Below are 23,860 nucleotides of genomic sequence, written 5' to 3'. Positions count from 1 at the left end.
AAATGAATACAGCAATTGGGAACACAGTGTTAATAAAGAGAATATAATCAAAAAGCACAGGTTTAATTTCTGGTTCTATCTTTTGGTAGGAAATAAACCCTTCATATTCACTTATGTATATAATTGTCCTCTGTGAGGTATTTTATTAATCAATCCACTCTGGCTATATGTTTTCATCTCTAATTTCTTACATTCTATCTTCCACATATGATATATAAATATATAAATGTTATAATATATAAATGTTAGTTTCTATTCTAATCCTAAAAATATAAACCCAAAATTCATAAAGAGGAGACAAAAATATATTTCCCAAGGGGGAATTACAAGCACTGAGCTTAAACTAGCCATGGAAATTTATTATTATTGACACCATTCCTTCTATAAATTGTATGTTTTTGCATTTAGTTGTAGCACATTACATAGATTGCTTTTTGCAATTAACCTCCAAAAGGAATTAAATATTAACAAAATCTGCCAGATACATTTATGAGAAATAAGACATCCATGATCTGAATAATACAGAAAGAAACACCGATTACAACATATCACATTTTTTACCTTAGAAATATATTTAAACTACCTAAGAGTAAGAATTTTTATCTTTGAAAGTCTGCTTATCAATCTCAGCTCTCTAAAGAAACTCACTCTTTGCTATCAATTCACTGAGCATAGAGCAAATATGAATAAGAAATTCCTATCTACTAACACTGTATTTTATTAAATGTTAAGGTGTCAATTGCATATTCATTCGGCAATATTAGCATTTTTAGAAAATAAAATGTAGCTCAGCAAATTACTGTTCCATAAAAACTGCACATTATAAAGTGATTTCTATAGAACTGCTCATTTGTGTATGTGGACACACACAACCAGAAGGTAAAAATTAAAATAAACGCTCTATAAAATTATTATGTACAAATTTTTGTCGAAACTGTTTTTAATATTATCTTTTCAATAAAACTAACAAAATAGATACCTTAAAATAAAAGTATTTTAAAATAAAAGTAAAAATGTAAATATTAAGTTATAATCCTAATGCCAAAGAATATAGAAATACACCCTAAAATGGTTCTCATATACGCTCTAACAGATCTCAAAAATAACATCTGCCATCTCATGCTTCTACAACCTTATTACTTTTTTTTTTTTACATCTTTATTGGAGTATAATTGCTTTACAATGTTGTGCTAGTTTCTGCTGTATAACAAAGTGAATCAGCTATATGTATACATATATCCCCATATCTCCTCCCTCTTGCGTCTCCCTCCCTCCCACCCTCCCTATCCCACCCCCCTAGATGGTCACAAAGCACGGAGCTGATCTCCCTGTGCTATGCAGCTGCTTCTCACTAGCTATCTATTTTACATTTGGTAGTGGATATATGTCAACGCTACTCTTTCACTTCGTCCCAGCTTCCCCGCCCCCACCCCGTGTCCTCAAGTCTGTTTTCTGCGTCTGTCTTTATTCCTGTCCTATTACTTTTTCTTTTTTTTTTTAATTTTTGGCTGCACTGGGTCTTCGCTGCTGCGCGCGGGCTTTCTCCAGTTGTGGCGAGAAGGGGGTACTCTTCGTTGCGGTGCACGGGTTTCTCATTGCAGTGGCTTCTCTTGTTGTGGAGTACGGGCTCTAAGCGCAGGGGCTTCAGTAGTTGTGGCTCACAGGCTCTAGAGCGCAGGCTCAGTAGCTGTGGCACAGGGGCTTAGTTGCTCCGCGAAATGCGGGATCTTCCCAGGCCAGGGATGGAACCCATGTCCCCCACATTGGCAGCCGGATTCTTAACCACCGCACCACCAGGGAAGTCCCTGTCCTATTACTTTTTAAAGGTTTCCCCCCCATATTTTCTACTCCAACTCCACAGATAAGTAGCAAGAAATAGGATCAAATAAAAGAATGTGTTTTGGTAACATTATCTGAAACAGAAGATAGGTTAGTTATAGCCAGAAAATAAACATTGTAGAATTATTTATGAAGAAATTATACTTAACATTGGTAGATTTCAAGACTTTTATATTTTAAAGGAATGAATTGTTTGTAAGTAAATCAGTTACTGCTAGAAGCAGTTTGCTTCAGTTACCTGAAATTAGAATAGCAGGCTCATTAAATATATATAAATCAGTGATGCAGAGGCACTGCACCATATTGATGGACCCCTCATTAATTTTCAATGATACAGCCACTATCATATTTGTGTTCTAAAAAAAAACCGAGTGAGGTTTACCATCATTTTTCTTCATCTCAGAAATCTGGCTTTTACATATTCTAACTTAGTAAATGAGAAGAAACCTAATACTCCAAAACATTTCTAATGAAGTCCATTAAATTTTACATTTTCTTGCCTTTTTGTACGGAATAAATATATTTATTTATACATGTGTATAATATATATTTTTATATACAATGTCAAAAGTGAAATATGTAAAGTAAAAATACTATAAAATAAATTATCCTTATAAGGTGGTTGATACAGTCTTTCTAGACACTTGCATATAGCACAAAACAAAGTCTAAATTATGGATTTTTCAGAAATATTGTGAGATGCACTGTTCTCCAAAAAAACCTAAATGATAATAGAAAAAAAGGAAATAAAATTTGCTTCTGATAAAAAAAAAGTTATCCTCCAAATCATTTCCTGGCATAAATAATACATTTAGGTTTCCTAATTTGCATATTATATCTCAAAAACCAAATACAATGACATTGTTTATATATTATCAAAGAAAAAGATAAAGTAAAATAAAAAACTGGCAGAAAAATCATTATTGACTGTTTAAAGTATTTTTTAATCTCAAGCTAGCATCCTGGAAACTAAAATACAAAGAGAAAATTGTTCCAAACATATCAAATTGATTTTTGATAATACTGTAGTATTTTCATTTTTCACATAAAATGGGTTTGAGTTACAATCTGGTTGCAATACATTAATAAGAACTGTACTTGGCAAATGTGATCAAAATTTAATTGAACAATTCATAACTGGAATTTACACAGAAAAAAGAAAATGGAGCTGGCCAGGTGAGCAATGCAACCATATAACCTTTCTTAGGCTTTAGCTTCCCCATCTGTTAAAAAAGGGAGGACAGGTGGAGAATAGAACTAAAAAGATGACTGCAAAGCTCCTTCCAAATTTACATTAATCGAGTCTGCCAACTTCCTATCAATCCTTTTGACGAAACAAATAGCACTTTGTAGCATGTACTTTTGTAAAGGCTTCCATCCCCAGCCTGCAAGATAAAACAGACATCACATTTCACTTTCTTAAAGGAGCTAATATTTAGATATTTCCTCTTCAGTGACTGTTCCACAAAAACATTTATGCATGTGGAGCCACCTAAACAATTTTGATCCCTTGATGCTAATATTGCAAAAATTCCCAAGTTTAGGATATACCCACCAAAATTGTTTGCCTCCCCAAAGGCCCTTTTCCTACATCAGCAGAATGATTACAATAAGGGTTCAGGATTTCAGGTTTCTGTTACTTCAGTAGCATTTTTTTTAATAGTTTAACATGGTAGTTCGATTATTAGTTTTTTAAGGAAACTGCATACTGTTATCCATAGTGGCTGTATCAATTTACATTCCTATCAACAATGCAAGAGGGTTCCCTTTTCTCCACACTCTCTGCAGCATTTATTGTTTGTAGATTTTGTGATAATGGCCATTCTGACTGGTGTGAAGTGATATCTCGTTGTAGTTTTGATTTGCATTTCTCTAATTATTAGTGATGTTGAGCATCTTTTCATATGTTTGTTGGCCATCTGTATGTCCTCTTTGGAGAAATGTCTGTTTAGGTCTTCTGCCCATTTTTGGATTGGGTTGTTTGTTTTTTTGATACTGAGCTGCATGAGCAATTTGTATATTTTGGAGATTAATCCTTTGTCAGTTGCTTCATTTGCAAATACCTTCTCCCATTCTGAGGGTTGTCTTTTAGTCTTGTTTATGGTTTCCTTTGCTGTGCAAAAGCTTTTAAGTTTCATTAAGTCCCATTTGTTTATTTTTGTTTTTATTTCCATTACTCTAGGATGTGGGTCAAAAAAGATTGTGCTGTGATTTATGTCAAAGAGTGTTCTTCCTATGTTTTCCTCTAAGAATTTTATAGTGTCCAGTCTTTCATTTAGGTCTTTAATCTATTTTAAGTTTATTTTTGTGCATGGTGTTAGGGAGTGTTCTAATTTCATTCTTTTACATATAGCTGTCCAGTTTTCCCAGCACCACTTATTGAAGAGGCTGTCTTTGCTCCATTGTATATTGTGGCCTCCTTTGTCATGGATTAGGTGACCATAGGTCCGTGGGTTTATCTCTGAGCTTTCTATCCTGTTCCATTGATCTGTATTTCTGTTTCTGTGCCAGTACCATACTGTCTTGATTACCATAGCTTTGTAGTATAGTCTGAAGTCAGGGAGCCTGGTCCCTCCGGCTCCATTTTTCTTTCTCAAGATTGCTATGTCTATTTGGGGTCTTTTGTGTTTCCATACAAATTGTAAAATTTTTTGTTGTAGTTCTGTGAAAACTACCACATGACCCAGCAATCCCACTACTGGGCAGATATACCCAGAGAAAACCATAATTCAAAGACACATGCACCCCAATGTTCATTGCAGCACTATTTACAATAGCCAGGACATGGAAACAACCTAAATGTCCATCAAAAGAGGAATGGATAAAGAAGATATGGTACATATATGCAATGGAATATTACTCAGCCATAAAAAGGAATGAAATTGGGTCATTTGTAGAGATGTGGATGGACCTAGAGAATGTCATATAGAGTGAAGTAAATCAGAAAAACAAATATTGTACATTAATGCATATATGGGGAATCTGAAAAAACTGGTATAGATGATCTTATTTACAAGGCAGAAATAGAGGCACAGACGTAGAGAACAAACATATGGATACCAAGGGGGAAGGGGGGCAGGTGGGATGAATTGGGAGATTGGGATTGACATATATACACTATTGATACTATGTACAAGATAGATAACTAATGGAACCTACTATATAGCACAGGGAACTCTACTCAATGCTCTATGAAGACCTAAATGGGAAGGAAATCCAAAAAAGAGGGGATATATGTATACATATAGCTAATTCACTTTGCTGTACAGTAGAAACTAATACAACACTGTAAAGCAACTATACTCCAATAAAAAAAAATTTTTAATAGTTTAACAAATAGCATAAAATCCACTTTCACATCTTAATTACAAAGAATATTTTTATAACTCTAAACTTCCCTTTTCCTCCTTATAAAGAACCGAGAAAAACTAATTTCCATTTAATGACTCAAAAGAAGACCTAAAATACTATAAAATTAATGGGGGCAGTAACCATGTCTCTCACACTCACTGTTGTATACTCAGCACAGTGTTCTCCAAAACTGCTTGAGCGTAAGACTCTCTTAGATAGCCAGTATAAAATACAAGTTCCCTCCACCTGGTAAGGCCCAGAAATTTGTATTTTAAATAGGCACACAAGGTGTTTCTTAGGACGAGGCAAGTTTAGGAATCAGTGGCCTGGAAAATGTATTGAGTATATGAGAAAGAATGCAAACTTATATTTATTAATAAACCAACAACTAATAAACTACAGTTGAGTCTTACTTTTTAATCTTTGAAAATAAGCTTAATACATTTGAGACGTGAAGAAAACCATTAAGATATCTAGGTTAAATTTTCATTCAATTATTCTCATTCTATTTACTATCTCAGGGACTAATTGCTAAGTAAACAAGAAGTAAATTGCCAAAAACATTCCTGAAACTTAACCTAAAAATTGTTATTTTTCTGCATTTAGAATACTGAAAGCAACTCTTTACAGTTGACTACAAAGTAAATACTCTTAAATTTACCTAAATTCTTAAACTTACTTGAACTGTGCCTCATCTAATCCTCACAGCAATGCTGTGAGGTACATGCTACTGGTAAACCTACTATACAGATGAGAAAACAAAGGCTTAAAGAAACTAGTTTTCCCTAAATCACACAACTAAGAATAAGTGGAAAACCTAGGATTCAAACTCAGGCAAACTATCATTACACATACGTTAGACATAATATTTTATGCCCACAGCAGGAAAAAAGGCAATGAGGAAACATATTAATTCTGTCTCTGTTTATACTTTTATCCCTACAGAAACTAATGTGCCAATGTTTCAAGTTCTTGCAGAATAAAATAATTTGTGTTTTAACAATTAAGTTTGAACATCTAATAAACAGCTTCATATTTATTACCTGCTTGGATCTTATAATACAAATTTGACAATATAACTTCAAAGGAGAGTTGGATATAGATACAAGGGAAAGAGCTCCTAAAGGGTGTCTGCTGGTCCCATGGTAAAGAATCTGCCTTCCAATGCAGGGGACACAGGTTCGATCCCTGGTCAGGGATCTAAGATCCCACATGCCGCGGGGCAACTAAGCCCGCACATCACGACTACAGAGTCCACACGCCCTGGAGCCCTGTGCGCCACAACTACAGAGCCCATGCGCCAAAACTAGAGAGAGAAAACCCGTGTGCCACAACTAAAGAGAAGCCCACGTGCTGCAACAAAAAGATCCTGCTTGCCGCAATGAAGATCCTGCATGCCACAACAAAGAGCCGACGCAGCCAGAAAAAAGAAAAAGGGTGTCCATCCATGAAACGAAAGTTCACCTGCAGGCAAAACCTCACAAAAGGTTTCCTCCAAGACAGAAAATGTATGTGTATACACATGTGTGTGTATATATATACATATATACATATATGTAGTAAACTAGTCAGCAGATAAAATGAATCTTAAAAAAAGATTCCCAGTATAAAAGAAAAGAATTAGAGAAGAGCCATATGGGGTTAGGGCTATATTTTCACATACAAAGAGAAACATTACAGATAATATGAATTACTATATATTTAGTAACCACGGTTTTAAAGAACTAAGACAGTAAGTTACACTCAATAAGAGAAGGAACTGAAATGCAAACACTGCATCTTCAAGACTCAAATGCACTAACAGTCATTTTTAGTCAAACCAAAAAAATACATATTATAGCCATAAAATAACCAATCCATAGTGATATATCCATATTCTGTAAGTAAAATGACCAGCACTCTCTCCCATATTGGAAAAGGAAAATCACTACTAATAAAAATAACTAAAATTTTTAATATTTTAAGAAGCTGTTTTACTAATGGTATAAGGTCAAAAAAAAGACTAAAGCTAATGACTACAATGATTTTCTAATTAACTGTTAACTAAATTACCCAAACTTTAAGAGACTGAAGGGGGCTAAATATTATCTGTTCTAAACAAATTAACAAATCAAAGTTAAACAGCTGGCCTAAAACTTGCCAGTCTGTGGTAGAACTAGAACATAGATTTTCTAACTCATGAGTCAGTGTTCTGTCTATTACCCAATGGATTTGTATTATTAAAATACATGGGGGCTTCCCTGGTGGCGCAGTGGTTGAGAGTCCGCCTGCCGATGCAGGGGATACGGGTTCGTGCCCCGGTCCGGGAGGATCCCACATGCCGCGGAGCAGCTGGGCCCGTGAGCCATGGCCGCTGAGCCTGCGCGTCCGGAGCCTGTGCTCCACAATGGGAGAGACCACAACAGTAGAGGCCTGCGTACTGCAAATAAATAAATAAAAATAAATAAAATAAAATAAAATACATGGGACATGAACTCTTATACATGTAGTGAAAGCAAAAACCACCTCCTTCAGGAGAATGGTCTTGAGATATTCATTGTAACTACAATCCACAAGATATGAGATATTAATTCTCCAGAGCTGTTCCACAGCATTATATTCTAATCAACTTCAAAACACCCCATTAAAGAAGACAAAGAAGGAAAGGGAAGGGGAGAGGGAGAAGAAAAGAATATTTAGGAGAGTTTTAGGGAAGAAGCTGAGGTAGTAGGAAAAAAAATCAGAAACTACAAAAGGAAAGAAATGTTAAAGGGGCATAGCAATTACCAATTTTGAGGTAAAGAAAATAAACATGTACACACAGAACTGAGGCTACAGGAAGTAAATGCCTCAACAATAGTAAGGCCAGCTTTTCCTAACAAACATGATGGAGTAACTGATGTCAGACTAGCATTCTTACCATGAGCTACCATAAAACAAACAAAATGCATGAGACAATCATTTACAGGTATTAGATAATGGGGCAACACAGAGACTATAATCCCTTAGAAATGGTAAACTAACAAGGTGACCCCTACAATTGCCTCTTCTTTCTACCTGGGAAAAATTTCCATGACCATGGCCTGGCAAGTAAGAATTTAAGAAGGGCACAGTGGTTCTGCTAAGCTGTATAGGCAGAGATCAGACTTCAGTGCAGTTGATATGGTTGAAATCTGCAAGGCAGAGGGTCCAGAAGTCTGTAAGAACCCCCATAAGTCCTTGGCCACGGAAGAGACTGCACATATGCAGGGCAAAACCAATCAGGGCTTAAAAGATAATGGCTGAGAGAGGAAGAGAGTATAGTTAAGGAGTGCAGGGTATACTTTGGAGTTCCCACCCAGCCAAAGCAGAGAAACCACATTAACACCTTATTAACACCTCAAACATCCAACTGAGATACCAAAAAGCCCTCAAGAGTGAGGACCACATCATATAATAAGACTTAGTCTAGACTCACCCTAACAAAGCCTAAATCAAGCCCCAACAAGTTTTGCAAGGAATTGAAAGTTTGGAGGTTGAGTTGCAGTAAAGTAAGGAAACACAATGGGCTCTCCTCAGATCCGTCCTAGCAAAGATTAAAACCAAGCCTACAAAGTTCAAGGTAATCAGCCAGTAACTGAAGTATCTACAAGAATTTTTACAAACACCACTCTACACAGAAAGATAAAATTTGCAATTTCTAGTACCATCTACACGATCCAGTATACAATTGAAAAAAGTACTAAATGTAAAAAAATGAAAGAAAGAAAAATGTGACCCATAGGAAAAAAAAAAAAAAAGAGTAGTCAATAGAAACCAACCCTGGGACTTCCCTGGTGGTCTAGTGGTTGAGACTCTTCACTCCCAATGCAGGGGGCCTAGGTTTGATCCCTGGTCGGGGAACTAGATGCCACATGCTGCAACTAAGAGCCTGCATGCCGCAACTAAAGATTCTGCATGCCACAACTAAAGATCCCGCGTGCCTCAACGAAGATCCCGCATGCCGCAACTAAGACCCAGCACAGCTGAATAAATAAATAAAAATTTAAAAAATAAGTGAAACCAACCCTGAGACAGCCAAGATGTTAAATCTAACAGACTGAAACTTTAAAATCAGCTATTTTAAATGTTTTTAAAGATTTAACACAAAATATGTCCAAAGAATTACATTCAAAGAAGTAAAGGAAAATATGATCTTAATTAGTGTGCAGATAGGAAATCTAGTAAGAGAAATGAAAACTATAGAAAAGAACAAGATGAAAACCCTAGAACAAAAGTACAATAACAAATGAAAAATCTACCACATGGGCTTAACAGAATATTGGACATGGCAGATGGGAGTCAGTGAACTTGAATACAGACCAGTAAAAAATATCTAATCTGAAGAACAGACAGAAAAAAAAGATCAAAGAAAAATGAATAATACCCCAGCAACTTATAGAACAATACCAAAGAGTCTAACACTCATGTACTTGGAGTTCCAAAGTAAGCAAGAGAGTGAAAATAGTGCAGAAAGAATCACTGAAATTTTCCAAATAGGATGAAAAACATTGACTTAACAGTTCCAAGCTCAGCAAACCTCAACTGGGATGAATGCAAAGAAAAGCACACCTAGACTTATAGTCAAACTGCTAGAAACCAAAGATAAAATCTTGAAAGCAGCCCAAAAGATTTTTATGATAAAGGGGTCCAAGGATATAAGTAACAGCTAACTTCTCATCACAAACAATGGAGATCAGAAAACAATGGAATGGGGAGTTCCTTGGTGGCCTAGTGGTTAGGATTCTGGGCTTTCACTGCCATGGCCCAGGTTCAATCCCTGGTCAGAACTGAGATCCCACAAGCTGTGCGGTGTGGCCAAAAAAAAAAAAAAAGAAAACAATGGAATGATATATTTCAAGTGGTAAAACGACAACTCATAATTTCATATTCAGCAGAAATATCCTTCAAACAGTATGGTGAAATAAAAGCACTCACATAAACAAAATCTGGGAGAATTCTTAACCAACAGAACTGTACTACAAGAAATACTAAAGAATGCTCTTCAGGCAGAAAAAAAAATCAATGCAACTATAAAATCAGATCCAAAAGAAGGAAGAAAGATACTAGAGATGGTAAATAAGTAGGTGAATACAAAAGACTACATGGGGCTTCCCTGGTGGCACAATGGTTAAGAACCCACCTACCAATGCAGGGGACATGGGTTCAATCCCTGGTCCAGGAAGATCCACATGCCGCAGAACAACTAAGCCCGTGCACCACAACTACCGAGCCTGCGCTCTAGAGCCCGAGAGACGCAACTACTAAGCCCACGAGCCACAACTACTGAAGCCCATGCGCCTAGAGCCTGTGCTCTGCAGCAAGAGAAGCCACCACAATGAGAAGCCCATGTATCACAACGAAGACCCAACACAGCCAAAAATTGAAAAATAATAATAACTTTTAAAAAAGACTACAGCACACTAGGATGGCTATAATCAAAAAGAAAAATAATAACAAGTGTTGGCAAAAGATGTAGAGAAACTGGAACCCTTATCCACTGCTGGTGGGAATGTAAAATTCTGCAGTCACTTTGGAATAGTCTTACAATTCCTCAAATGGATAAATATAGAGTTATCATATGATCCAAGAGCTATACTCCTAAGTACACACCTGAAACAAAATCATTTGTCACACAAAACTTGTACATGAATGTTCATGGCAGTATTATTCATTATAGCCAAAAAGTGGAAACAACCCAAATGTCCATCAACGAATGAACAGACAAATAAAAACTGGTATACCCATACAATGGGATAGTATCCAATAACAAAAAGAAAGAAGCTCTGATAAATGCTACAACATGGGTGAAACTTGTACTAAGTAAAAGCCAATCACAGATGACCATATATTATATGATTCCATTTATATGAAATGTCCAGAATAGGCAATCTATATGAACAGAAAGTCAATTACTGGTTATCTAGGGCTGGGAGACAGTAGGACTGGAGGACAGGGCTAAGTAGTAAGGGGTTTCTTTGTGGAGTAACAAAAACATTCTAGAATTAATTGTGGTGATAGACGCATGTCTCTGAGAATACACCAAAAGCCACTGATTCTACACTCAAAATGAGTGAATTTTATGGTATGTGAATTCTATCTCAATAAAGTTGTTTATTAAAAAGACTATTAAAAAAAAAAAAAAAAAAAAAAAAAAAAAGACTATTTTTTATTCTCTACATCTCCTTAAAGACAACTGGCTGTTTAAAGCAAAAATAACAATATTAAATCATATATAGAAGTGAAAGATAAGACATCATCAGCATACAGGATGAGAGGGGTAAGTAAGTGGTATATATTATTCACACTTTTGAGGTATTGAAACGTAAGGAATTTGTGAGGAAGTGAAAAATGAGAAGTGTCAGATATTGACTCTTAATAGACTTTGATAAAGATGCACATTGTTGGGCTTCCCTGGTGGCACAGTGGTTGAGAGTCCGCCTGCCGATGCAGGGGACACAGGTTCATGCCCCGGTCCGGGAAGATCCCACATGCCGCAGAGCGGCTGGGCCCGTGAGCCATGGCTGCTGAGCCTGCGCGTCCGGAGCCTGTGCTCTGCAACGGGAGAGGCCACAACAGTGAGAGGCCCGTGTACCGCAAAAAAAAAAAAAAAAAAAAAAAGATGCACATTGTTATACTTAGAGAAATCACTAAAAGAAAATTTTAAAAATAAAATAACAATAAAGAGCTAATAGGCCAATACTTTAAATTATCCAATTAATCTAAAATAAGGCAAGAAAAGGACAAATGGAAAACAAATAGACTTAAACCCAATGATAGCAAAAATTACATTAAATATAAAGGGACTAACACACCAATTAGAAAGCAGCAATGTTGGACCATATAAAAGAGCAAAACCAACTATGTACTGTCTACAAGATATAAGACACACATTGGTTGAAAGCAAAAGGACAGAGAAAGGTATACAATCAAACAGGAAGCATTGGGCTTCCCTGGTGGCGCAGTGGTTGAGAGTCCGCCTGCCGATGCAGGGGACACGGGTTCGTGCCCCGGTCTGGGAAGATCCCACATGCCGCAGAGCAGCTGGGCCCGTGAGCCATGGCCGCTGAGCCTGCGTGCCCAGAGCCTGTGCTCCGCAAGGGGAGAGACCATAACAGTGAGAGGCCCGCGTACCACAAAAAAATAAAAATAAAAACAAATAAAAAAAAAACAGGAAGCATTAAGAGAACTGACGTAGTATCAGACAAAAACTTCAGGACATATTGCAAAAGACCAAAAGGAACATTTCATAATGACAAAAGGATAAATTCATCAAGAAGGCATAGCAATTCTGAATATCTGTGTACCTAATAAGAGAGTTTCAAAATACATGAAGCATGACAGAACTAAAAGGAGAAACTGACAAATCCACAATACAGTTGGAGTAATGGATAAAATGAGTAGATAAGATAAATTAGTATGGATGCAGAAGATCTGAGTAATACTATCAACCAAGTTGACCTAATTGGCATACACTATACCCAACAGCTACAGAATACACATTTTTTTCAAATTTATATTGATTGCTCACCAAAGACCATATGCTGGACCATAAATAAGTTTTCAGAAAATTTTAAAAGACTGAAATTGAGCGAAGTGTGTTCTCTTACTTCAACAATATTAAATTAGAAATTAACAACAATATATCTGTAAAGTTCCCTTTTTCTAATTCTTCTACCCAGAATGAGTGCCTTTTTCTAATTTTTCTGTCCATTGTTTCCTAGCTCACAAAAAGGTATTGTATAAGCCCAGCATATTAAACAAATGAATTAATACCACTTATGAATTATTCTTTCCAACAATAAATAAATTGAACTTTAATCTGATAAACTTCTAAAATTACTCATAATTTATAGAAAATACAAAGGAACATATTAATACCACAGAGATGCAATCAGCAAAATTCAGACTGGTAACTCTTTAGAACAAACTACTCAGAAACATCAGTAAATGAGAGAGAGAGAGACAGAGGGACAGAGAAAAGAAGATAAAAAGGAGAGAAAGACAAACCTTAAGTATGGCAAAATATTGATTTTTACATATATCAGGATGTGTTTTGTTTATTCTACTTTGTGTCTTATGTGTGTTTAAAATGAAAAAAGGAGATTTAATAAAATCAAATATAGGTAAAGTTTCCAGAGACAAGTGTTGCCAAGGATGGTTGGGATAAAACTTAAATTATTAAAGACTTTAGTTTTTTGTTTTTTTTTTTGTTTGTTTTTGTTTTTGCTGTACGCGGGCCTCTCACTGCTGTGGCCTCTTCCGTTGCGGAGCACAGGCTCCGGACACACAGGCTCCGCGGCCATGGCTCGCGGGCCCAGCCGCTCCGCGGCATGTGGGATCTTCCGGGATAGGGGCACGAACCCGTGTCCCCTGCATCGGCAGGCGGACTCTCAACCACTGCGCCACCAGGGAAGCCCAAGACTTTAGTTTTAAATTTGTGTCAATCTGAAAAATATTATCCAACTATGTTGGGTAATAGAAAAAGAAAAAATAAAGTTTCTGTATTCCAAAGAAAAAATAAAGTTTTCCCAGCTTCCTTAAAAAAAAAAAAGACTTCAGTTAAATGAGAATTAGATTTAATTGGCTCCATCTAATTCAATATGCCTTCAGAATTCTATGAAAGAATACTATGAAAGGCCCATGTCTTAAAATAGGTGGCCCTGATAAACAAAGAAAAAAAATTATCCGTTTCTGTAATTAAGACAAAGTTCATCATTGAATTGAAAAAAAAAAAGCAAAAATAGAATCCAATCTTCTTTGGATGTACATGCAATCAATTCATTTGGGTGTTTGCTGGATAGATTTGATACATAAGGGAACACACTTCCTCAACTGCTAGCAGTTAAGGGAGAAAAGTATTTTCATAATGTCTCACCTCTTTTCTCCTTTCTGCTCCTGTATTTTCTCTCATAAATAGTATTCCTAAATAATCTTTCCATAATCCCACACTTCTTATCTTTTGTGAAGCACTATTCCTACTCACTTTATCACTTGCTTCCTAAAATGCCTTTGCTACTTGAGGACACACAAAATAAAGTGAGTAAAATCATGTGGCCCTGTAATCCTTGTCTCATGGTATTCACACTCTTGTGTATAATTACCCTCCCACCTTGTAACAGGATTGTTCAGTGCTAACAAATAAAATACAGCAGAAGCAATGATAACGTGACTTTTCTGATTAGATGATGAGAGGCTCTGCAGCTTCTGGTTCTCTCTCATCACTAATTCTGGGAAAAGCCATGTCATGAGCAGTCCTATGGAGGGTCCACAGGGAGGAACTGAAGCTACCAAGAGCCACATGAGTGACCTTGGAAACAGATACTCCAGTCCCAGACAACAGCTTGAGCGAACCTCATGAAAGACACTGAGCCAGAATCACTCAGCTGAACCACTCTCATACTCCTGACCCTCAGAAACTATGTAAGATAATAAATATTTATTGTTTTAAGGTACTAAGTTTTGGGGTAATTCATAACACAGCAATAGATAACTAATGCAAATAGCAATGCTAAATAATAATACCTGCTCCTTTCAGACTAACAACTGTATTATAAAAATGCCCAAGTTCAATGCCATGAAATACATTCTGTACAAATTCAACATACTATCAAATCAAAAGTATTTCACATCAAAATCCATAATGTTTCATTACCTATCAGAAGAGCAAGATTAAAAAAATAATAATGCCCAATATCAGCAAACATGTTTGGCAACAAAAATTACCATAAATAGTTGTTGGGAGCACAATCAATACAATCTTTTTTGATAACAACTGAGCAATGTTCATCAAAATTTAAAAGTCATATACAATTCTACTACTAGGCATTTACATTTACCCCCGGTTTGTCTGTTTATCTTACAATATACTTGCATAAGTGCTCAGAGAGAGACAGACAGAGAAGCTCCAGTGAAAAACTGGAAATCTAAAGATTCATCAAAAAGCTTTTGGTTAAATCAGTTATAGTATAACTGAACAGTGGACTATCAACCAACTGTTAAAGAGGAAGACATGTACATACCAATTTAGAAAAGATACGCAAGATATACATTATGAAAAAAGTAAGGATATATATAATCCCATTTCCATGAGAGAACATGATAACGAGTTCATATTAAGAAAATCATCACAAAAGGGTCATTATAATTAAAACTATATTTTCACATTTTATAGTCTCTTAAATTTATTTAAAGATAACCATTGTTGTGCAAGTCTTTCATAGCAGGCCAAACAGATCCTGTTTAAATTTTATTTCTGCTTAGCATCCATACCATGCACAAATAATAATATGATAGCCAATGTATACTGAACAAATACTATGTGAAAGAAACTCTGTTAAGCACCTCCAAATATGATGTTTACATATATTGTTTAATCCTCAAACACTGTAATATATATGGTGCTATTATCTCTATTGTTCAGGTAAGAAAAATGAGGCAAGAGGAGGTAGGAATTTGCCCAAAGCCACAGAGCCTGTAAGAGTACAAAGAATTCAAAATCAGAAGTTTGTTCTCTTAGCCAATACCATATAATCTTTTATTCAGTTTGCTCATATTTCAAGTCAAAAAAGGGCCGTAAAATGTGGTTTTATCTAACAGGTTAGCAAATAAACCAAAATCAATGCAACACGAGAATGACTTAGACAATTCTTAACTCCTATGAAAAAACAGAAAAGACTATGGATATGACAAAAGCAATTTCTAATTAAAAATAAATATTTTATAATTGTCTAATAAAAACGCAATTTATTTTACTAAAATCACATAATCCTCCCTGATTGGCTAATTACTACTAGGTAGAAATTTCCTTCCAAAAAAGCAAATTCCCTTTCCTTAGCACCAACTGTAACAAATCTGATACAGGAAAATGAAGAGAAACTGAGCAAAATCTCTCTAAAAACCTAATAGTCTTTACACAGCGTTTGTCTCGTTTCCCTTTTTCAATCTACTTGATTATTTTCACCTTATTTCTAAATCTTAACCCATTCAATCACAGCTCTACTGTATTTCCTTTGCTGGATGAAGCAAAGGAAAATAAAGATTAATTAGAAAAAGGGACCAATCCAGTAAGTTACTAAATCCCATTACAATCATTATAACTACAATTAACCCTGCAATTTATGCTTACCCAAAGGTCTTGTCTACCACATTGTAGATTACCCATCATTTTTTATCTCTAAGAAACGTCAAAGAAACTACAGGAATATACGTTCACCTTACATCCCAAAGTGCTTTATAGAAACCACCTCTACTGAACCACATTTGACCATAAAAACGTGGCAAGAAACACTCTGACCAGTTCCTGCACTTACTCTTCAAAATATTCAACCTCCCTTCTTCCCCTATCCCCCCAAAATTGGCGTTCTAGAGTCAGACATCCTGTGTTCCAATTCTAGCAGGACCCACTAAATAAGAGACGTGGAGCAGTCTCTGTTTCCTTCCCTGTAAAATGGGAATGATACTAGTACCTACTTCATGGGACTGTTGTGAGAATGAAATAAGATAACTCATGGTAAAGAACTTAGAACAGTGCCTGGCATGTAATGTGCACTCAATAAATGCCAGCCATTACTGTTATCTCCAAAATGAACTGCCTAAAATCTAAATTTTCTCTTTTAGAGATGAGAATCTAACCAAACTCCATCAGGACAGTGGGCGTACCGTCGGGGTTGCAAATTAACTAACGCAATAAATAGCAGCAGTATATAAACACAGTAATTTTATTTTCATAGCACTTTCGCTCTTCTTAATAAAAACATTTTGCGTGAACTTAAACACTCCGATCCCCATGCTTTTAACCAGCGAGATGTCTGGAACCCTGTTGACAACACAGCCTGGAAATACAGTCGTGGTTTTCATCACCTAAGAAGGGTGAAACCTGACAAACTGCTGGTTACCACATCAGGGAACCTGCAGTCCAAACCAGGCCAGAGAGGCTCAGGGCTAGCGGCTAGTCTGTTTACAGAAACAACGTTCCCTCTTCCCATTTTCCTCCCCAGAGTCGAAACTAACGACGCCCTTTTCTCCCCTGAGCCGAGGTCAAGCATCTCCCGGCTCTTTCGAGAGCTCCCACCCTGTGCGTCTTCCCCCCATAAATCCCACTCTCCCCCAACTCACAGAGTGTGTCCGCACACATTCACCATCAGCTTCAACGAAGGGTTCCGGTATTTGGTGGTCTTACACCGGGGACAGCCCTGGTCGTCCATGGCGCCTTCTTTCCTGTGGACTCTCCTGGACGCCTGCTTCAGTCGCAGCCACAGCCACAGCCACCTCCAAGGCCCCTCAGACCCGAGGCCAAGCAAATTCCTACCAACTGGCACTTGGCTGGGACGGTCCTTTGCAAATAAGCACCGGCCGGGGGGCGAGGCATTTCCGCACAAAGGTTCCGGCAGCAAGTTTTCCGGTCCTGCAGCTAGGGCTCGGTGTCAGCTTCCGCAGGCCAGCGCAAAGCCTTAGATTTGGGGGAGGGCTCTTAAAAAGGCAAATTGTACATAAAGCCTCATCTCTATGCACCTAGCTGTATTTTTCAAGGAACTGTGTAACAGTTAGGAACAGAGATTCCATCTTGTTTTGTCTGGAAACATTCCCATTGTATCAGAGATTTATGCCTGGTGTACATATTCAATAATTCACACCAGTATTTTCTTTTGAACAACTTGATAGCCTGTGTTTCATACTTCTCCTTTACACTTGCACAGTCGTGCAATCACAGAAAATAATATGCATTCGCAGATATGAAGTTTGGAACAGTTATTTAGAATGAAAGTCTCTGCGCCGACCCTAAATATTACAGATTCTCACTAAATGTCAAAATAGTTCTATAAATAACATCTGGCATCTGTAGAGAACCTCTTACCTCAAGATGGTCAGGCATGCTTAACGGTTTCGGCTGGCTCTAATATCTCTTACCACCCTCCCAATCAAGACAATATTGGTTTCCCCAAATACTGGGGTGATTACACAGGAATCTAGGCTTTATTTCAGCAATTCTACACTCTGAGAGCCTGAATCTCTTTGGAAATTGTAAGTCATATTGACTAAATTTATCCAGGCTGCAAAGTGAAGTATGTAAACAGCTCTATTAGATAATAAATTCCTCCCACTATAAGGGACACATCCATCTCCTGAAGGAGGTTTTGTTTATACTTGTTGAATAAGTAGAGTAAATGAAGAATGAATGAACATCAAAGAGTAGTGTAATGTGAAAATTTTTTTATGCTGAGCACTATATTGTAATCTGACCCAAACTCCATTAGAAGTGGGCATATAAAGCTTTTCAAATTAACCCATAAAATGAATACCAGCTGTATACACTCATAGTAATTTTAATTTTTCACAGCAGTTTTTCTCTTTTCAATGAAAACATAAAGAGGAACATTCCAACTCTCACTTTTTTTTAAACAGTGAACCCAACAGGTAACCCATGTGGCAATACAGTTGGGATTTCCATGGATTATGGAGGGAGAACCTGACAAACAGCTGGATACCACATATGAGAACCAACAGACCAAGGCAGGCCACAGCAGTACAGGGTTTTATATTAGTCTACAGACATCAGGGATTCACCTAACAAATAAATCATGTCATTTGCTGGATCATAATATTGTTCACTAACAGAAGCTAAACAAATGTAAATTTACTAAAATAGGCAATATCAAACGCTGTGCTGACCTGGAGACATTATGCTGCTATTTATTGAAAGAGACCACATCTAAACCAATTATAAGCTCAAAGTGAAGCTCTCTAAGAATAAAGGCAATTTTTTGTATCTTTATATTTTAACAGAACAGGAAACTTCTGGTGAAAGTGAACATGATCAGTGAGCAAATAAAATTTTTAGCCAAAACTACACTGAGAACCCATCCATTAAGTTGGCATTATTGTTTGTCACCACCAGGACACTTTTAATCATATCTTTGAACAGGAGACCTCAACCAGTTTGTGCAGTGAATTGCTGTTCCTTTCTCCCAAACCTTGAGAATAAGTCAAAGAAAGCACTGAAGATTATGGGAGGAAACATTGCTACCAACTCTATCTTTTTCCCAGGTTGGAAATTACTGTCAGAGAAGCACGGTAGCAACAGCTGACTTGGAACTCTATCAGATAAGCATTACTCATGGAGCTAGAGGCAGCAGAAAGTAGTGCTTATAGATTAGGCCTCGGCACTAAGAGAGCTGGATTCAAGTGCTGGCTTCCTCACTTACTAGCTGCATGATCAAGGGCCTCAGTTTTCCCAAATATAAGATGAGGATAACACCAGCACAACTAGCACAGAGGACTGAGGATACAACTAGCGCAGAGTAAGAGCTCAGTAACTGTTAGCCATTATTAAGAGGAGTATAGGTTTTATTAGCAGTAGTATCTACAAGAGGCATGTAATGTACTAGGGAGAGCCTGTCCTTCTTTTAAAACAGACCTGTTTTTGAGCCAAATTTCTTATCCTCCTTTACCTCAGTTTCCTTCCTCCATATAATACATTTCACAGGGTGTTGTAATGATTAAATTACATGACGTGCATATACAAAGGCCCTATTACAATGCCTCGCATACAACAGAAGCTCTGAAAAGTATACCATTACCACTGGTGGAGTTCACTAATACAGAATGGTCAGAAAGCTTTGAGGAAAGCACTGACAGCACCAGACTTCTGACTCAAATGGAAACTCAGCCCTTGTAAAAACCACCCAACTATCAAGTTTCCTACATTTCTAAAGATAGCTGCATCCCAACGGTGGACCAGTGGAGCCCATTATTTCTCTTCCCAGATCTGCTCATCCTCTAGCATTCCTAAGAGTAGATTCTACCTCCCTGGGACAATGGTTCTCAAACACAGCCCTTCCTTTCCAGCCCCAAAGCCATGGACCCAGGTTGGGCCTTCCCTATATGTTAAAGGCTTTTATTGTTTTGTCCCTTGACTATAGATAGCAACCCTCCTCCCTTCTTATGGAAAACAGCTCCTCCTCCCCTACAGGCCTGTGTGGGTTGACATACAACCCTTACTGGACCAATCAGAGATCTTCCCTAGAATTTATCAAATTGGCAGTAAGGAAAAAGTAGCAGAGCCTCTTGAAGCTAGAAGATGTGAGCTGGGAACTAATGGAAGCCATGCTTCCAACCTTCTGGGGAAAGCCCCTCTGAAAGACTAAAACTACTTTGATGAGAGAGGCAGAGGCAAGTGAAAAGGGACAATGAATGGGTCCTTAAGTCTGACCAGCTGCATTCTGCTCTTCCCATTGTTTGGTGTCATGATCCAAAAAATTCATCTTTTTGCCTAGGCCAGTTCAAGTGGGTTTTCTGGCTCCTGGGGAAATTAATATCACCTCAAAGAGGCAAAAATGCTGCTACACCTGGGAGAAGACTAGAACCTGGCACTTAGTCTCTGCCAGGATCTTTTCCCTCCACTATCACCCATGTGACTCACTAGGTCACCCTCCCTCTCACCTACTGCTCATCAGCGTCCTCAACAGGCAGACAGCTTGGTCACTGAGAACTCCCAAGCATTACCTCCAAGACTCCCTCTACCAATCTTAATTCTTTTCTTCATGCAAGTTTGAAAACTCCTAGAAAAGGACTCTGTTTTGGTTTGGGGCCAGTGCCCATCCCTCGACCAGTCGACAATATGGCCATGATATTATGTACAACACAGCCACTATACACAGACCACTGTGTCCACCACACCACAGCAAAATGAGCATTTCATTTGAAGTCCCTCATAATTTGTCCCCAACATGCCTTTTAAGCTAATCTCCCATCACACACCTACATAAAACCCACACTCCAGACACACTGAATTACTCAATATATTCAGAAATAAACCACACACCTTCATGGCTCCATGCTTTGCTCCCTCTGCCCCTAATGAACTCTATCCTTGAACTCTCAAAATTCTTGTCTTTAAAGACGCCAGCTTGGGCTTCCCTAGTGGCGCAGTGGTTGAGAGTCCGCCTGCCGATGCAGGGGACATGGGTTCGTGCCCCGGTCCGGGAAGATCCCACATGCTGCGGAGCGGCTAGGCCCATGATCCATGGCCGCTGAGCCTGCGCGTCCGGAGCCTGTGCTCCGCAACGGGAGAGGCCACAACAGTGAGAGGCCCGCGTACCGCAAAAAAAAAGAAAAGAAAAAAAAAAAAAGACCCAGCTAAAAATCCATCCCCAATTGCCTTCCACCTCTCAAAATTAGTCTCTTTATCTTCACCACTCGTATACCCTGTATTGTATTTACTTACAAATATGTCTTACTTCCCCCACCAGATTTTAAGCTCCTCGGGGTCAGAGACCCCAACATATTCATCTTTCTATACTTCAGTATGTAATGCAATACCATGTACTTAATCAGGACTCAATAAATATTTGGCAAATGAATGATCCTTCAGAAATGCTGATTACATATCAGCAACCATTGGTCATTAAATAACAGTGGAACACCTCCTCTACCTGGGAAACTACTTTAGAACCTAACTTCCTTAATATTACCACTACATAAGCTTTCTGTGGTAGAAATAACTGACCAAGATACAGATATATAGCCTTCCCACTATCTTCCAGACAGCCAAAGTCAGCCTTTAAAAAGGAAATCTCCATTCTTGATGGCCACACCACTAAATATAGTCAAGCAAAGTGCAACATTTTGTGCTGAACAAGATTTTCTTCACTACACTAAAATGGCAAAAGCTTTCTATATTTCTATATTGCTCATCATTACCTTCAGGCAGGAAGGAAAAGATACAGACACAAGCAGCTTAGTTTTCACCCTTACACAATCCCAACCTCAACTCCGTTTCCCCAAATCAAAACACAGCTTTAGACTACATATCAGCACAGCAGACTCAATGTTCACAGCATGGCAGACATAGGAAGTAGAAGCAAGTATTCATCAATTTTACAAGTCATTTGGCAAAACAAGTACTCTGAGATTAACTCCACACACCCTCAAGTCTGGTGTTCTATTCTAATGTAGCTGACCATGTTTGAGTCAAGGGCTTCCAATCCACTTTGAAATGCTGCCAGAATGAGCTCTGAGGCTCAGCCAGCTAAAGGAATCCGGAGCCTGGTGTTGGATTTCACTTCTGGACCTATAGGAATCTCCTCCTGGAGCTACAGAATACCAGTGTAGCCACAGGCTACAGATATCATAAAAGGCCATTGCTGCTTCTATATAATCTGTTGAACTTGGTACTCTGAAGGCAAATATACGGAAGACATGCAGAAACCCAATACATGGTTTTCCAAGTCAATGCACTATATTTGATTGATAATAAACCTGAAGACTCCTATGACCTGAACTTGGAAAGCCCTATAATATAGCCAAATGCATTTTCATTAGGTATATATAATTGAAAAGTTTCCTACTTTGCACTATCAGGAGGAAGATAAGAAACATTTAACAAAGATTAATTATGTGCCAGGTGCTTTTTGGCACATCTTATCTCATTTAATCCTCACAACAATCCTGTCCACTTTTTATAGTCAAGTAGCTAATAAATGGCAGAGCTAGGATTAAACCTACATCTAGCTAGCTGATCCCCAAATCCACATCCTTTCCACTAAACCACACTACCTCCTGTCTACTTTGCTCTGATAAACAAACTTTAAAAATTCAAGCAACTAAATGGAACGTAGTATCCTGGATTGGATAGAGAAACAGAAGACAGATATTAGCGAAAAAACTGGTGAGTCCAAAGAGAGGTCTGGAGTTTAGTTAATAGTATTGCGCCAATGTTAATTTGTTTGGACAAAGCATCATTATAATATAAGGTGTTAACATTATGGGAAATTAGGTAAAGAGTAGGTGGGAACTCTGTACTCTTTTTAAGACTGTATTGTAAGTCAAAATTATTCTAAAATAAAAAGTATATTTTTTAAAAGTCAAGGAAGTTATGAATCTCAGATATCGTCCAGAAGTCCAATACCCAACTGGGTATTTCCAATGGGGTAGCAACGTGTGGTCTTTTCCATAATTATAAATTTTGAATCTACCAGAGATGTCAGTGCTGGCTGGCTTCATTAGTGTAGTACAAAAGCAAGTTAAGTCCAAACTCAAATGACACCTTGGTCGTTGACCAGCAATAAAAATGCAGCCTGTCCACAAAAAAGGAAAACCTCATCAAGCTGATCACGATAGCAGGTGACCTAAACAGATGCTTTATAATATGCTGAAGTAAGCATTTATGGGTAATTGGGGAGCAGAAACAACACAAAGCCACCCAGAAGTAAAGGTTAGGATGATATTAAAATGTTGGATTTTTGAGAAAGAGTACCAGCAGGTAGACCCAACTGACCCACAGTCATCAGAGAAGCAGAGATGGGTTCATCTTTTTTTGAGTGAAGACCTCATGCAAACCATGAAGGAAAGAGACACAGCTGCAGAAAGCAGCAGACTCCACCCCCACGGGCACTTCACCTCAAGCCAAAGGGCAGTCTCCCATCTGTTTATGCTGTGGAAATGGCTGCTGATCCCGCAATGATCTCCTCCAAGACACCTGCACACAGAGGTGGTTTCTACCAGGAATATCATCTCCAAAAAACTGTTCATACACTTATATTTAAAATGTTCATATAGAGGCTGAAATTTCCATGCTGTTATTATAATCTAAAAGTTAGATGTCTTCCACCCTACCGACCCAGGATAAACCTATGGTAAAACATTCTGTACGTTCAGTTGTAACACGTTCAAC

General features: G+C 37.8%; 1 protein-coding gene across 4 annotated transcripts in view; it reads right to left on the bottom strand.

The window, feature by feature from the left end:
- MNAT1 (MNAT1 component of CDK activating kinase) overlaps positions 1–17,515 on the bottom strand; it is a 220,246-nt gene extending 202,731 nt beyond the window's left edge. For all 4 annotated transcript variants that reach the window (XM_081230286.1, XM_081230283.1, XM_081230284.1 and 1 more), the window contains exon 1: positions 17,305–17,515. In XM_081230286.1, coding sequence (XP_081086412.1) covers positions 17,305–17,393 — 89 coding nt within the window. In that variant the 5' untranslated portion in view covers positions 17,394–17,515. The remainder of the gene's footprint in view (positions 1–17,304) is intronic.
- Positions 17,516–23,860: the final 6,345 nt, after the last annotated feature.

Source organism: Mesoplodon bidens (genome assembly GCF_964165515.1).
Source record: "Mesoplodon bidens genome assembly, chromosome: 3".
In the NCBI taxonomy this organism is placed as follows: domain Eukaryota; kingdom Metazoa; phylum Chordata; class Mammalia; order Artiodactyla; family Ziphiidae; genus Mesoplodon; species Mesoplodon bidens.
This window is presented reverse-complemented; position numbering and strand designations above follow the sequence as displayed.